The 16556-nt window shown below is 43.1% G+C and overlaps 1 protein-coding gene across 4 annotated transcripts in view; it reads right to left on the bottom strand.

Annotated features, from left to right (window-relative positions):
- Nucleotides 1-808: 808 nt before the first annotated feature.
- asic1b (acid-sensing (proton-gated) ion channel 1b) overlaps nucleotides 809-16556 on the bottom strand; it is an 82381-nt gene continuing 66633 nt past the window's right edge. For all 4 annotated transcript variants that reach the window (XM_068652311.1, XM_068652310.1, XM_049734936.1 and 1 more), the window contains 9 exons: nucleotides 13378-13528; nucleotides 12131-12258; nucleotides 8449-8599; nucleotides 7577-7633; nucleotides 7270-7423; nucleotides 4917-5008; nucleotides 4703-4782; nucleotides 4163-4267; nucleotides 809-3383 (listed from right to left, as the gene is read on the bottom strand). In XM_068652311.1, coding sequence (XP_068508412.1) covers nucleotides 3288-3383; nucleotides 4163-4267; nucleotides 4703-4782; nucleotides 4917-5008; nucleotides 7270-7423; nucleotides 7577-7633; nucleotides 8449-8599; nucleotides 12131-12258; nucleotides 13378-13528 — 1014 coding nt within the window. In that variant the 3' untranslated portion in view covers nucleotides 809-3287. The remainder of the gene's footprint in view (nucleotides 3384-4162; nucleotides 4268-4702; nucleotides 4783-4916; nucleotides 5009-7269; nucleotides 7424-7576; nucleotides 7634-8448; nucleotides 8600-12130; nucleotides 12259-13377; nucleotides 13529-16556) is intronic.

The raw sequence follows: 16556 nt of genomic DNA, 5'->3' as shown, positions 1-16556 counted from the left end.
AACCCATCATGCCCCCCCCACCCCATTTTTTTGGGTCGCATATTTCTCATCTGCACAGTCTTGTGGCAGAGCAGCCGAAGCTGTAATTGCGTTTCCAAATGTTTGGCTCGCCGAGTGAGCGCAGCCTGGATCAAAGCTGCGTGGAGATAAGAAGAGAGAGATGGAGATAGATAATGGCTGACTCTTGCCCTGCTACTCTCATATCCCCGATAGGGATTTCATTTTACAAAGATGGCACGGAACGAAAAGATAACTTGCTGATTTGAGGATTGGAGTAGAAATGGAAGAAACTAGCTTAACTGTCATCTTATCTGGTGACTGCATTGCGGTAGCTCCTTGTCATTTTTATTACAGTCAAATGAGTCATGAGAAGTGTTACACAACAAGTTCACTGCAAATTCGTAGCTGTTAAAAAGCAGTCACCATTTTTTAGCAACTGGATGTTGCTAGCAAATAAGTCACATAAGTCTTGAAAACAAAACGCATTTTGCCTCGACTTGAGATTTTGAATATTAGTCTGATGATGGTTTTGGGAGTGTTGCTCTTCTGTTTGTGTCCGGCAACACCAAAACCACAGTTGGCCCAAGCAGATGAATGAGGATCAATAACACGACTGGTTATTCTTTCAACGACATTCAAGAAGTGGGCCTTTGGCAAGGGAGAAAAAAAAAAAATCTCAAATTTGTCCCGATTGTTGGCATTTCTGTGCTCGGCTTAAGCAACCATCATTCATATTCATCCCTCCGAGCCGGTTGACAAACAAGCTCAAAGATTCATTCAGATTAAAAATACAATCTCAGAATAGCCATTTTCCAAAATGATATTTACATTTTATTTATGCAGGGCTAAGTCAATACAACAGCCCATTGCCTGGTAGATGGAGACAGGATTATCAGGCGATACGTAAGCGCGTTTCGTATGAAATGCAAAAGAAAACAGTCAGATCGGCACGATAGTAATCATAAGACATAGTATACGTATCCAGAAGAAGAAGAAGAAGAAGAGTACATTTTCTTTTACATTAGCTCTACATACATAATGGTGGTATTGTGCTTTGAGAAGACGTCTGCAACAAGAACACAGATACGGAAACAGTTCAACAGCCCCACAACACAAAAGGAGTCCACTCCCCAACATTGTCCCTCCAGGCAGGCAGGGATGGATGGATGGATGGATGGATGGATGGATGGATGGATGGATGGATGGATGGATGGATGGATGGATGGATGACAGATGGATGGATGGATGGATGGATGGATGGATGGATGGATGGATGGATGAGAGATGGATGGATGAGTACAAATGAACAGAAAAACAAATGTCTACACACCCTGGTTCAAATGACAGGTCGTTGTGATATTTAAAAAGATATTAAAACTCCATGCCGTCTCCCATTGAAGAAGTTTCATTATGAGGGTGTGCACACTTGTGCAACCATATTATTTCATGTATTCTATACTTCTTCTTTCAAAGAATATTTTGTTTTCCAGTGTTGTCATGCAGGTCATTTGTCACATTAATGGTAGAGAGTTTGAAAAGGATTGATTCTTATCTCATTTTTTGATAGCGCAAAATATTAAACGGGGGGGTGTCGACTTTTAAGCGATCAACCTTAAGATATGACGTGTGGTAACATTCAAAATGAAAGATCCAAGAAAGTGATGTGAGACGAGAGAAAGAAATGATTTCAACTTCGTACCTACTTAGGTGGGATGACATTCAAAGGCAATTTGGATCTTCCCGTGACACACAGCATAAGGAGCCCTGGAGGTTTAAAAGGGCCATTGGCTTGATCATTGGTCGGTCGACTTGGAGAGGAAAGGGGAAATGTGACAACATTCAAAAGCAACATACAAAAAGGAACCCTGCAAGTAGACTAACAGGGTTACCCGTAAAAGAGAGAGGCTGCGAGTAAAATGCAAAGCCGGCGTGGCCCTCTTGACTTCGATCACATTCAAAAGCTACAGGGTTCTTACTGTCACTCAGCGAATGGAACCCTGCAAGTTTAAAAAAGGAGCTGGGTTCAACATGAGCAATGAAAAAGGGTGAAAGAACCGGCTCTCATTTAACATCATGTACCTTGGCCGTTTTTTTAGGATACAACATTCAAAAGCAATACGTTTGTTGGTGTGAGATACAATAAGGAACCCTGGAAGTTGAACGTTTTCATAATATAGTGGTGCCTTGAGATACGAGTGAACCGACTTTGCAGGTCTTTGGAGGTACGGGTTGTCCTCTCCTCTGATTGTTTGCGTTCATGTTGTTGGCTTAATGCAAACACATCATGTGAAATGACCTGAAACTCGCATCTTAAGCTTATTGAACACAAACAGTGAGGCAACACCTTTGGACAAACAATATAACAATACCCGGCCGGAGGCATATATTATTTATCATCCGTAAGAAAAGACTAATATGACTGCATCTTACTAAGTCACTTGGTGATTGTGAAAGTCTTTGTCGTTTGGAAGGAAGCGCAGTTCATTAATCATGACGCACAAACTGTTGAAATCTCTACATTCCAAATTCTGGGTAAAGAAGTTATGATTGCCCTCACGAAACAAATGCAACTTGTATCTCAAGGCATCACATTTGAATGCCGGTGCTGTGACCAATGGCTTTGCGAGGGCCACAGAGGCATGCATCTTTTATGTACACGCGCACACAAATAGATGTAGTACATGAGATCTTCCCCCTGCTGAATGAGGCAAACGTAGTACTTTTTCAATAGTATTCATACTGATGCGTACATAGCATATGTATATACCGAAATATTAAAAAAAAAAAAAAAAGAAGAAAAACAACCATTAAGACATGCAAATGGAGAAATATGAGCATGCATTTACAGTACACAGTGAGACCTGAACTTCCCGCCAAGGCTCGCTCGCTCGCTCGCTCGCTCTGTCAACACATGTCATGATGTCGCTACATGTGCTGAGCAAAGAGGTCAGACTCTCAGGTATATGAAGGTGGCTGGGTTCGCTTTCTTTTTTGGGGACTCTAGTTGACCTTTCTTGTAAGAAAACGGTTCAAGTCGGCGCCTCCTTTGTGGCAGTGATCCAGAAAGTGAAATCAATTTGAGTCCTGGGTGAAATGGATGTTCCGGGGTGCACTCTCTTGTCCGTTAAGCTTGGGGCGACAGTTTTCCTTCTGAATTTCGCATACAAAACTGCATTTTGTTTGGCCTTGGCATCAGGTCCTCGCCCTGATAGTCTTCCTTGTATGGTTTGGACTTTGGTTGCAATACACGCACGCACTCACTCACACAAGCTCGGGTCACGTTCAGCTCAGCAGGTGAAGTCCTCGAAGTTTCCCTGGGCCGGATGATGAGGTAGCATGTTGCCCGGGTACGTTGATGGCGTGCGCAGGTTGTCGCATGGAGCCTAGCGGGAAGGGGGGAAAAAAAAAAAAAATACAGGAAAAGGTGGATCAAAAAGTGACATCAGTGTTAATATTATTGATTGTTTCCCAACTTTGATTAAGAAATTCCTGTCTGTCTTTACAAATAACTCAACGGTTGAACCTCTAATATGTATTTTTCAGGACGGGTAACTGAATACTATCTGATTTGCGTGTATGGCAGATATCCAATGCATACAAGATTTTGGAAAAAACAACAACAATTTGTTTGAATGCGATATCTGATCCTTCACTTCTGCTGCCCAGGACGTTATCTCAAATGTGCTACTTCAGAGCTACAAACGGGAATCATTTCACTCAAACGATGCAATATAAATCCCCTTTATGTAGTATTTCCTGCCATTCACCAAATGAAAGTTCACTTGAACTCAAAATAGAAACGCAAGTGGAAACGTGCTTTTGTGTTTGGAGTGGCCATTAAAGCTCAAGAGCGGACCTTTAAGGTTCAAATTGAAGGCCAAGGGGTGGAAATCCAAGATTCAATCAATAAAAGTGATGGAAAAAGAAGAGGACCGCCCTTACTTTGCACTGATTTTCAATTGAAGTGGCTTCTGAAGGCAAACGTGAACTGTCAGACCCCCCTGCTTTTAATTGGACTCATTCCTTCCCTGCCTTGATTAGGCTCAATCTGTTCTCACATGTCTCGTCTACTATCTCTCTCTCTCTCTCTCTCTCTCTGTCTCTCTGTCTCTCTCTCTCTCCAGGGCATTTGAGCAGCGTTTGCCACCTCAGGTCTACTGACATGGTGCTTGACATCGTCCAAACTCAGCACAGTGCCCCGGTCGTTGTTGTTGCTGCGCCCTTTATGTTTCTTCTTCACGCATCGGCACAGCTTGTACTTGATCACCTGGGAAGCCAGGCACAGACAGACAGACAGACAGACAGACAGACGTGTCATCAGAGCACAAGCCACATTATTTGTATTGAAAGCATCTGGCAGGATGAAATGAGATTTGACGCTGCTGAAAATACGTTTACCCACTGACCATGCAAAGCAAACAAATTTGCCAAAAGCTTTCAGCACGCAATGGTCCTCTCTGACTAATGACAGCGGACATTCTGACTCATCTCAAAAATAACAGCTGAAATGTTAATGCATTCCAGACTGTGTGCCTGCGTGCGTGCGTGCGTCAAAAAAGTACTTTAATGATAAGGACGATGCTTTTGCAGACACGAGCTATGCTAAATAGAGATGTAGACAACATTTATTTGATCATCATTACAGTATAGCACTTTTTATTTCCAATCTATTTTGTGCCTTGATGATTGACGGCTGCTTTACCTCGTAGAGGTAGTCAAAGAGTTCGAGGATGGTAAGAATGCTGGCGCCGATAAAGAGGCCCATCTGACCGCCAATGTCACCTGAGAGGCAGAAGGAAAAACACGTACTTCATACAAGCACTCGTAACCTTTCAGAGGTTGTTCCACTACAAAAGCATCCAGCCAGCCAGCCAGCCAGCCAGCCAGCGTATTGTTTTGCTCCGTCATCCGCTTACCCAGGAGGCCAGCCAGCTCGTAGGCCTTCTTTTGTTCGATGGTCTCGTAGTTAAGGGCTTCAAAGAAGATATCCAGAACCAGAAGGTTATCTCTGCGGACAGACATGGGCACAAATGAATGCAGTGAGAAGGTTCTTATGGACCACAATGGTGTCAATAACTTGGTGTCGCGAACTAACAAATGAGTTGGTGCAAGGTCCTTGCGGCTCTGCTTGAAAAAGAAAATAACAAAACATAAAAGGCTATCAACATGTCTGGGTTGTGCTCCCATTTTGATCAGCCTACAGTTTTTTTTTTCAATAGAATTACAGTCACAAGACACAATGAGCCGTCAGTGTCAAAAGAGAGTCTGATGAAGTTGACGGCTGAACCAAAGTGACTCGGGGCCAAATGACGACAGTATGATGATGACGCTACTTTGAAGCATTTTCTTCAACGCTGAGTTGTTTTCTTATTCATTGCAGGTGGGAAAACGATGGCTGACTGGTGGGACCGCCTCTCTATATAGTACCTAGCATCCAGTCTCTTTATTAGCAACATCTTTCACCCTGGCGGTCCCCCTGCTCTACTGCCGGAAGGTAGCGATCAATAGAATAAAGGTGTTTTCTTCTAACCGCAGCTAGGTTGGAGCTTTCACGTTATCTAGCTCTCCCGCACTTTGCGGATTGGCAACAAAGAATTTGCCTTTGACATCACTAAGCACGGAAGAGCCTGCCACCTGCCAAGCAAGACATGCAGGGGCGGCCCCCCTAAATAATGAATCCCGTTTTCACTCCGCGGAGTGACGAAAGCCACGTGGGAGCTTCTCTCCTACGCTTCTTTGTGGCTTCCACGCAAGCATTCCCATCTTGCTAGAGACTTGCCATTTACACCAGCGAGTGCAACACAGCCCACATACATGGATAGAAAATGCTGAAATTTCAGATTGAATTTAAACTAGACTATAATATTTACAGGGGAACTTCATTTCACCTTCTCTGAACTTTTCAAAGCACTTTTCTAAATGTTGACTGCCTCCGTATTTTTTGCACAGCTCATTTTTCTCTCCCAAAGAATAAAATGTCAACATAATGGTGAATGGAAAAATACATTCGGCGGTCCAATTGGAATTGGTGTTGCTCATCATCATGCTGTTCGCATGAGATCAAGACATTTTGAGGAAGAGCCTCATTTAGTATTTGTTGCGTGTGCGTTTTCTGAAATCATTTGCAAGCAATTGAATTTATGGGTAAGTGACTTTGAAATGATATATTTAAATGCATAATAATGTGGTCGGGCATCAATTAGTATGATATTCTTGCTATTCGCGGCAGGGCTCCATCTCAATTCCATGCAAATATCCGGAGTTTAGGTTACGCCCCAACAGTTGGCTGATGAATTTGTCCTGATGGCCTGCAGACAGCTGCAGCAGCATCTTTGCACGATGATGGCTTTGAACATTTGCAAGCACAACTGTCACTGAATATTCCAACTCCACTTTCGGTGTGTTTGCGTGTGCGAATTTTGACGCTGCCTAAAGCCTGCAATCTTGCCGTCCCTCCCATGAATATTTTCCTTCATCAGTCCCCGAGGACGCTCAAGCGATTAACATCAAAACGAAGGTGGCTGAATTCACACGGAAACGAAAGAAAGAAATAAAGGAGTGACTTTGGGCGCATCTGCTGTAATTATCCTGTCCTGAATTGCTCCGCCGAGAACCGTAGATGAAAGATTTACTTTGCCCTCTTCTCGATTTCCTGCAACTACTTCATAACCTGACTGAATCATTTAAGCATGGAAACACTCAATGGGTGGCGGAATAATCCAATTCAACTCGTTGTCGTCTTCTCACCTGGGAATAGGAAATGACGCACGCTCTGCAGCCAGCAACGCAAGACCACTTGCTATATTATGCACCTATTATAGAAAATGGCGTTTTTTAATAGCTTGTGGACAAACACTGGGTCTGTGGAGTGCCTGCAGTGCCCACCCGTCATGTCTGAAATCACACATCTTTTGTGATTGGCCCATTTCAGTCCTTCTGAATTTGGCCACATTATGTATGATGCAACAGCGGTGTTAACCTTACAAACGATGGCCCATCGAATGAACAGAAGCTTTTAGCAGATCCGCATTTGCCTATTCACCAGCTAACAATATATTGACAACAATATAGCTTGTAGTGAAAAAGAAGAATTGCAAGGCGAGCTCGCGTCACCGGCTCGATCCAATGACATTAGTCCCTTTCTTCAATATATTTCAATATAAGCATTTTTGTCGTCCTCTTTCTGCGGCAACTTGTGTGTTCCTCGATGGATATATTCTCCGCAAGTTGCGCACGGCTTGCAAAATGTTGCTATGGCGGGAGACTTACGCAATGTACTGCTCCGTCTTGTTGAACTTCTTGGCGAGATACTTGGCCGACGCTTTGCTAGGGATCTTGACGAAAGACATCTCTTTACCGTAGCGCGTCAAGTTGCACGGCGTCTCGCACACGCAGTAGTCGTTGTCCCTTTCTACCAGGAAGTCTAGAGAGGGGGGACATGTCAAGCACGGATTTATCATCACTAACTTCCAATCCTGGCCTCTCCAATATATTGCATGGGATCTCTTATCTCTATAAAAAATTGTTGAGACGTTTCGTAGGTCGCATGCAGACAACAGTGGGGCTTATTTCTTACCCAAGGCTGGATCTGCACATTCCTTATACTGCTCAGGGGTGCAGTAAGGGGCATCTCCTGCAGAGCAAATTAGAGGACAAGGGATGAAAAACATGAGAAAAAGCATTTTCTCAGAGGAGAGGACAGTTTGTTTGTTGAGGGCTTCTCATTGTCCCTAGATGTGAATGTAACTGGAAATTGTTTTCGCTCCATCCAGTATGTGCAATGCGACGAGGTGTGGTTGGGATAGATAGCCTCACCTACAAGCTTAATGAGGACAACCACTATACTAGAAAATCAATGGATGGATGATTACGTGTCCTTGAAGTCCAACAAAGAAAAGGACACAAAGGACGAAAATGTAGGACATTCGGAATGTGTGGCGCTTCAGGACAAGATGACCAATTGTATTCGTATAAAGACACCGTTTATGAGTTTCCTATTCTGCCTATTTTGCTCAGGGTCATCAAAGGTGGAAGGCAAAGTAAATTGCGCGCAGTGGTTGCCTGCCATACCGATTACTGGCAAACAACTCCGAAAGCGGGAACGGAGCCTTGTCAAATTGAACCACTACACTACCAAAGCTGAACATACTTTGAGTAGCGGAAAGCTCTTTTGGGCAGCCTGAGGTATTTTATTTTGGAAACCTTACACTTCTTTACAGTAAAAACCCTTTTTTTAATGGTTGCCTTACTCAACTATTGCACAAAGAACTCCAAGAAATCAACACCTGGTAATAGTAGATTGAACTGTGTTGCAATGATGCATACTATACTATCTCATATGGTTGTTTTTATGGGAGGTGGGGAGCTAAGTTTATGACGGAACTAGTCGAGTAAGAAAAGAGATGATTTCTGGTCAAAAGTGCTGCTTTTGCAATCAGCAGTCCGCACCGGGCATGTGGACCATCCTGCAGTTGCAGTTCTCCACCAGGTAGCGCGTCTCGCAGTCAATGCGACAGGCTGTGATGCTGTACGTGCTGAAGAAGTCCGAGTCCATTGGGGTGGCCTTGCAGTCGCCCCACGGAGGCGGCAAATAGGTCAGCTGAGTGACAGAGAGAGAGAGAGAGAGAGACCATTTTGTGTCTCGTTAGGATGGATTTAAACTGCAGTTTAAATCTGCATATTAGATGAACGCCTCCCACATGCATTAAACACACACTCAACATTCAACTTACTATTAAACGCTCCTTTGTGAGTATGTACACGCACACAAAAAATCTGTGGCACAGCATGGGAACAAAGTGACCTGGACGTCTTCACAAAGAACTTCAATAATACATGGCGCATATCGGATATGTAGATGCTTGTGAAGCACAGAACGCAGATTGGCTGGACCCGATATGCAAGCTCGATGTCATGGAAATGCATTCATCAATGACATAGACATACTATATTCAAAGAAAACATTATGATTACCAAGTCGATTGGGCCACCGCACGAATGAACAAACTGGCCAACTGTGTCAGCTTTACATGCGTCCAATAACGACTCCGTACCACAACTTTGCAGACACGCCAAAGCCAGTGACAAGAACAGTAAATAAATACTCCAAGTGTGGGCCAAAAACCATCTCACTCAGATTAATGTAGTCGTATATCAAATGATAGAACATATTTATGACTTGTCTAGCAGAGTGATCACATTTTTATGAATCTCTGCTTATCCAGCGTGTGCGTGTGTGTGTGTGTGTGTGCGTGTGCGTGTGCGTGATCACAGTGACCATCAGTCTCTTTTACAGGGATGACTTGATGGAGGCATCAGCACAGGTAATGACAAGCACCGAATAAATGTGTCCAACTTAACGTCTTCTTTATCGTAACACCGTGACACAAGCCGTTACGCTCTGCTATTCATCCATTCTATTTACCTAGCACGCTAAGTAGCTACCATGGATGGACGGAACTCATCTAACTGATTACAAAGGCCGTCGTCGAATTAAAACACTTCCAGAAGCAAATGCATCAAAATAATCCACTTTATCCATATCATATACAACTTTATCTATATCATTTCATACATATTATACGTACATTTTAAAATTTGAGCTCCATACAAAAAGCTGAATTACTGCAAACCCACAAAAAAGAACTGTGTTATCGGTGTGGTTGCAAAGAAAAATCATGTGAGTGTTTTCTATTTTGCATGCCATTAAATATTAACACTAATTAATTACACTTCAGCTGCCTGACTGTGTGACGCATTCAATGAAGTAGGAGGACATAAACAACCTCTGTGTGTGCGCCTCCATCTCATGGCTTCAAACAATTCATCCGGCGGCACTATATTACAAGGCGCCGTGTGATTTATAATTTGGTATTAAAAGTCCCATGTGGGATGACAGTGGGGCACATTCCAGAAAATATGCATGAAATGTAATCAATGTCTTGTTTTCCAAACAAGGGCTTTTTGTTTTGTCTCAGTTCATCAGAATTAAACCTTTAATAATGATGTCCACTTATGATGTGGAAATTGATATTTAGCTCCCAGAGCGTGCTGACAAAGCAGGTCTTTGGAGATGGAAAATACAATCTCCGAGTATCAATTTTCTGATTGTCGATAAGTGTTTATTCCAGGTAAATGAATTTAGCAAACATGCTGATATGATGAGTTTCTGAAAGTAAACGCAAGCGCCAATTAACCCGTGTTGTATCGACATTACCATTGTTTTATTGTCATGATCTTTTCACAGTCAGGTAGTCCAAAAAGAGAAGCTAATTACTTAATCTTCCGCACTCGCACTGCGGAATGTAAACAAGTCTCTTTCCGAGTTGGAGCGGCTCTACTTTTCAATGGCAATCAACGGGTGCCGTTTTGATAGCGGTTATTAATGCAATCATTATCCGGGCCTCGTAGCTGATGGTTAAGTCGACGGCGCCGACGTACGTGGCCTTTTCACAGCGAGTCAGCCGTATAATTCCGCTGCATTGAGCGCGACGGAAAAACGACATTTTTACACCGACAAGCTCCCCCTTTCATTTCACAAGACGGTTCGGATCATCCTTACGGTTTGCTACGAGCCCCGTGGGTTTGGAACCCGCTAAATGTGCCACAATTTGGACCATAAAACACCCGAAAAATAAGAGTTGGATTCCAGGGGGAAATATAGAGGAGGAAGGAATCAAAGCAACAAAAGGGGACACTTTATGGCAAAGTGACTTTTTAATGTCTTCTCTACAAATAGTTGGTCGTGGGAGGAGTCTGATAAGGCTATGGAGAATGACAACTTGGAGGGAAATGGAACCTAACAACAGAGCACCACTAACGCTGCATATCATGGAGATGCTCTGGAAATTGTGATTCAATGGGGAGAATACTTTGAAGACCTCAATTCCACCGTCTTTTGAGTCTGGAGACTCTAAGGTGGGCTCTCACATCTCTGGGGTTGATTCAGTTAAAAAGTGCGTGGTGGCGGAATCCACCCAGATTTCATAAAAGACTTTGCTGGATGACACACCTCCGCAGTGCCTCTGGATTGCCACGTGTTCCGGCTCGGGCATCTGGTTGGGTTGCCAGCTCCAGTTCGGTTCGGTTCGGTTCGGAAGGTGCCGATCACTTTGATTGACATTTTGCACTCATACGCCAGAGTTTTGTGGAAGGCCGGATGATACAGGGTTGCTATGGCAACACCATCTATGCTATTCTACCTATTTTACCATGAATTTTGTGGGTGCAATTACAAACTGTTGCTTCAAGGTATTGACGCACAGTGGCTAGCTTGCTTTTTATTTCAATTTTCTTCTTCTTTTGTTCCCACATGTTCACTTGAGTTAACGATTTGCACAGTGAGACACAGTTGCCACTCGTCCCAGCACTGATGAAAAGTATATCGGAAACAACGGTTCTTTGCTTTTTCTCATTTGTTGAGTTTGAAATGCTCCCTCGCTGCCTGGCAGCCAGCAATTGTATTGTATTAGATTTAATAAGTGTAAAATACCACCTTGCGCAGCTCTAAATATGCTTTAAATGCCTTTGGCTTGTAATTCAAGCCACGGAGAGTATGAGCGCATGTTAAATGCAAAACGTCTTATGTGATTTGGGGAAAGAGCTGAACGACTCAAACAGATGGTTGGGTTTGTGCGGCAACGGAGCTTGTGGGGGTGTAAGGCGCTGCGATTGATTCTGGGACCTCCGCCAGGCTCGTCGTCTGTCTGATGAGTTGCGTCCCAAAAAGAATCCTGAAATTGATCACCGCTGTAATGGCTGGGACAATAAACTGGTTGATGTGGCTGATAAAATAGGTCCATCTCTGCCAAAAGGTCTAATGACTCATTTGATTGAAAACCCTCCGGAAGTGCTGCTGGGTCACTGCCTCACTTTGCCCCAAATGCAACCGGACACAAACAAGCTAACAAACAAGACAAAGTGACAACTTGAGAATAGTTTCACCAAGTGTCTCTCAAACAAACGAAGCAAAAGCCCAAATCTGGCTATGAAACTAACCAAGTATCAAACAGACACACCAAGCAATTGATTGACTACCCAACAACAGTTGGTGAAATAAACAAACGAAATAAGAATAAAACTGCTAAACCAAGCAGACATGATCCTATTTCTCATCTCAGGCAAGACTTACCCGTTGTTCCTGACAGGAAACAAAGGTCTGGAAGCCTGGCGCCACCCCAAATCCCAGCTGATCGATGAATGGCGGCTCGTCCTGCGTGTGGATCTGAACCTTGATGCCTGCTTCAAACGATGTCTCGTCTGTTTAAAGGCAACAGCATTGACACATTTTGGAATTCGCTCCACACAAAAGGTAGATCTTATTCAAAAGCGCACCTTCGATTTTTCAGAAAATGAAAGGCTTTTAAGTGCGGAAATACGGTAACGTTCTTATACAGTTCGAGCACATACGTAAGTGTCAATGTTGGGCTCACTTTAGCCTGCCTTTAGAGCATTTTGGGATAGTAACTTGTGCTATATTCACATTTTAATCTATGAATACATGCACTTATGAACCTTTTCAGGGAGCAGTGTCAATGACTATTTGCGGCATTGCTTGGCTCTCTTTACTCTACTTCCATTTGACAGCCATGATTCCTCATTGGGACAATGCATATATAACACTTGTTTGAGCATTTTTTTTATGGAGACATTTATAGAAAGAAGCACTGCACTGTGGATTTTTATTGATTGATTTGTTGACTGCTACGAGCAGCTGAGATTCATTCATGTGTAGGATGTCTGCTTCCTGCTGCATTTTGATGTTCCTTACTGCCTTGGAAATAAGTGTCAGGCTACTTTCAATAATAGTGCTCAGCCACATGGGCTGATATCATTATGTACAATATATATATCCGTATATAAATATACACAGCAACATTCTGAGTTTCCGAACGGTCAACGCTCGGAGCATACCTGGAAAAGCAAGCGAATGACCAAGCCAGGCGATTCATGAGAGCTTGACTATCCATGGACGAGCCTGTCTCCTCTATTGATTGTCTGATGAATAGCGCGCAACCACTGATCGATCAAGTTGTAGTGCAATGCAATCCAGTGATCCACTTGTCTCCATTTAGCCAACACATGAAATGAAAACAGCTTGTGCAAACATTTTCTGATTTTAGGGAGCAAGTGCAATTAACACTATCGCTAGCTAACAAGACCAGACGGAAGAAAGGCATCAGCTATTCCGTTTGGTCCTCGATTAATCGGCCACAGCTGCAGTCTCTTCATTTCAAATACGATATGCTATTTGGAGAAACATGAACGTAAAATGGTAGTTGAGTTAAGGCTACATCATTTTGAATCAGCCATTGGAGGGTGTGACCCATTTGATCAAACCTCCTGCAGTGATGTGATTTTTTTGAGGCGTACTCTTACCCGTCTCTCCCCACACGGGCAAGTATTCGTCCTGTTGGATGTCGAGCATCAGCTCCAGACCGTTGCCCATGCCGCCCTTCATGGTCAACAGCAAAGGCCGACCATCCTGGCCTGAGTTGAAGGTGTAGCACTTTCCGTAGCGTGTGAAGATCTGACAAAGACAAAATAAACGGTATGTATACATTGTGAATCCGTATAAAGCAACAAAGGCTACATATGTTTCTAGTGGCCACCGTGAAAAGCTCGGCTGTGACCTTTTGGCGGCCCAACAATGCCGGCCAGTCAACTAATGGATCTATAATCGAATGTATCGGACATTAGGAAATGAAAAGCCATGGCCTGCATCCAGCCTCTTATAACGGCATCCGCTCTCACCAACTCATCAGTTAACCTTCATGTTGACATTCACATGGAGTAAAAACAAATCAAAGTCTCTCATTCAGTGGTGCGCCCTGGAGAAGCAGACAAAAATGTCCCCCAGTATTACCATTTCAAACTCAATTGGATGGACATGTCTACCAAGACCGAACGCATCGAATACCCTGGTCTGAAATCCAACAGGAAGGTATCCATCTTGCTTTGAAGGAACCATTCAGGCAAATTCAAGAGGTGGGTGGGTGGGTGGATCTCCTCCTGTCAAATGGTTGAAAACGTATTTCAGACAGATGGCTGATGCTAAACGTTTAACCCCATCGTGCTCTTCTGTTGCTTGTTTGATGATCATTTAGGATTGATGGTAAAAATGGACGCCGCCCATCCTTCCTGCATCTGTACAAACCTCAAAGTAACGCTGCTTAATCACAAACTACTCCAATGTCAAAAACGGCACATTTGAAAAACGCTTTCATAGATTACCCTCTAAGGAGCGCTTGAGACAGAATTCAGAAAGAAAATATACGAGTCATACATAACCTTTCAAGTGGATTCGGAGTGTCTGCACCACGCTGACTCTTCGGGGGGACACAAAATTGATTTGAACATCCTTCAAAAGGCTCCCCTCACCTTCATCATATCGCGCTTCATCATCGCCCGCCCTTTGAGATATCTCGCCAGGACATCTGCTAGCACCTCAGCTGCTAATTATGTTTTACAACGGGATGAGCGCAATGAAAAGCGGCTGCCATCCCGAACAAACGGCTCATTTGTTTAACAAGCAAACAATTATCAAGGACAATAATGCTGCTGCTGCTGCTGCTGCTGCTTTTGTCAAAAAGACAGAAAGAGACATCTTTGAGCCCTTCACCGTTCAATTATGAGTCAGGGGCTACAATTTGATCATAAAATGATTATTGACAAGATTAGAAATGCTGGAAAATGCGTGCAATAGAGTAAACAGTATAGAACCCCCCGAAATACTTTACTAAAAGAAAAGATAAAAGGCAGCATTGGGTTTATAATAAAAAAAAAAGTTTCTGGTGTGGCTTTTAAAGAGCTTCATTTTGAAAGTGCTTTCAACAAGCAATTGCTACCCCAAAAAACCTCAAATGGGTTTACCTCGTGAGTGTTGTGCCAATCAATCCATCCATCCATCCATCATCAACATTGGCTCCACCACATGCAGCAGTGCTCGAGATCCCTCATTTTCCAATAATCTTTGGCAATAATTGCAAAAGTCTTTTCACACTAGGGACATGCGTGCTTTGAAATTAGAAGGAACTTTTGGCGGCAAGGGCGGTCATACACGTTTGTTTACCATCCAAATAATAAGGAAGGGAAGGCCTTTTTTTCATTTCTGGAATCACCTTAAACATGCAAGAAAACCTTTTCTGTGCAATTAATGAAAGTTTTATTTTGTCCCTTTTATCCCCTTGAGAGAATTTAGCGCACAGCATCATCTTTGCTGCTATAACAGACACATTTAACCCACTGTGGGCCAAATAAACGATTATCCATATCTCGGTCGGCACACGTCGATAAGTTCAGGGTGAGCCCCAGTTGCTGTGGTTACCGTCTGCATTGAGTCAAGTGTAGCAGCACAGGGAGTGGGAACCCGCGCTGACCTTGGGACTTTGTCGAGGTTTCTTCGCAACACGTCTGCCTATTGAGTCAAAGCAGAGTTGTTGTTTTTTCGAAAAGAAAAAAAAACAATCAAGCCAAAGGAGTGTGTGATATTCCTCTTCATGCCTCAAACCAAAAAGGTGATATCCCAAGAAAATCTAATTAAGAATCGAGTTGGCGCTTGTGTCTATTTAACAGAAAAGTAGAGCAAATATTTGTAATCCCTAAGAAGCTTTGCTTATCAATCCCATATTGCAGTCACACTGCACGCTCGCCCTTCATCTATCAGATGGAGCCCATCGACCCATTTGCATCCTTGCAAAATAAATAAATAAATAAATAGATAGCCAAATAAACAAATGAATGAGGGGATCAATAAAGTACCTACCTACCTACCTACCTACACGAATGAATGAATAAATGAAATAAATAAACCGTATCATCTTGGCTAAATAATTGACAGAATGACAGCCTGAGAGTGTTGAGAGCGCGCGCCCTGGGCGATCGATCAGTCTCTCTGTGAGCGCCACATGGAGACATAAAGTTGCCAAGGAACCACGATCCCTGTCTTAGCACTTAGGAAAAAAAAAAAAAAAAAAAACTGTTACATAAAAGAAAAACACACCCGAGAGAACAGATGACGGTGCCTAACTGCGGGGTGTCAGTTCATCCAGTGTAATGCACCCAGTTGCGCCAATAAATCAGATCAACGCATTTCATGTTTGTTTCAATTTGAGAACATTTGATACGGATTACACGTATGTCCGTTTTCAGGGCCTTGTCCTCTCTCATGCAAAAAAAGAGAATCCCTAAAAGATGGGGATTGCATTTTCACTGGTGGAGAAAAGCACTTCATGACCAAGCTCCCGAATAACACCGAGATCCCAGAATGTGGCACTCCAATTTGTTTTGTAGTCATCATGTCTATTCTCCCTTTCCATTCCTCCAAACCATAAAGATCGGACAACTGTTTTACAAGATGATTATCAGAATGAATTTACTACTACGTTTCCTAATTTAATTGTTAAAAAAAAAAAAAAAAGATAATAAACATGAAGTTATTGACGAGCAGCTCGGCAGTGAATCACACTTTTGGAATTTCCCACAGGAGCCATGGGAGGAAAACAGGGCCGTTAAATAGAATGAATATTACACTTTTATTTATAAGGTTGTTAAAAGAC

This window comes from Syngnathus scovelli, chromosome 11 (assembly GCF_024217435.2).
Source record: "Syngnathus scovelli strain Florida chromosome 11, RoL_Ssco_1.2, whole genome shotgun sequence".
Lineage (NCBI taxonomy): Eukaryota > Metazoa > Chordata > Actinopteri > Syngnathiformes > Syngnathidae > Syngnathus > Syngnathus scovelli.
Note: the sequence above shows the minus strand (reverse complement) of the source record. Positions and strands in the feature narration are given on the sequence as shown.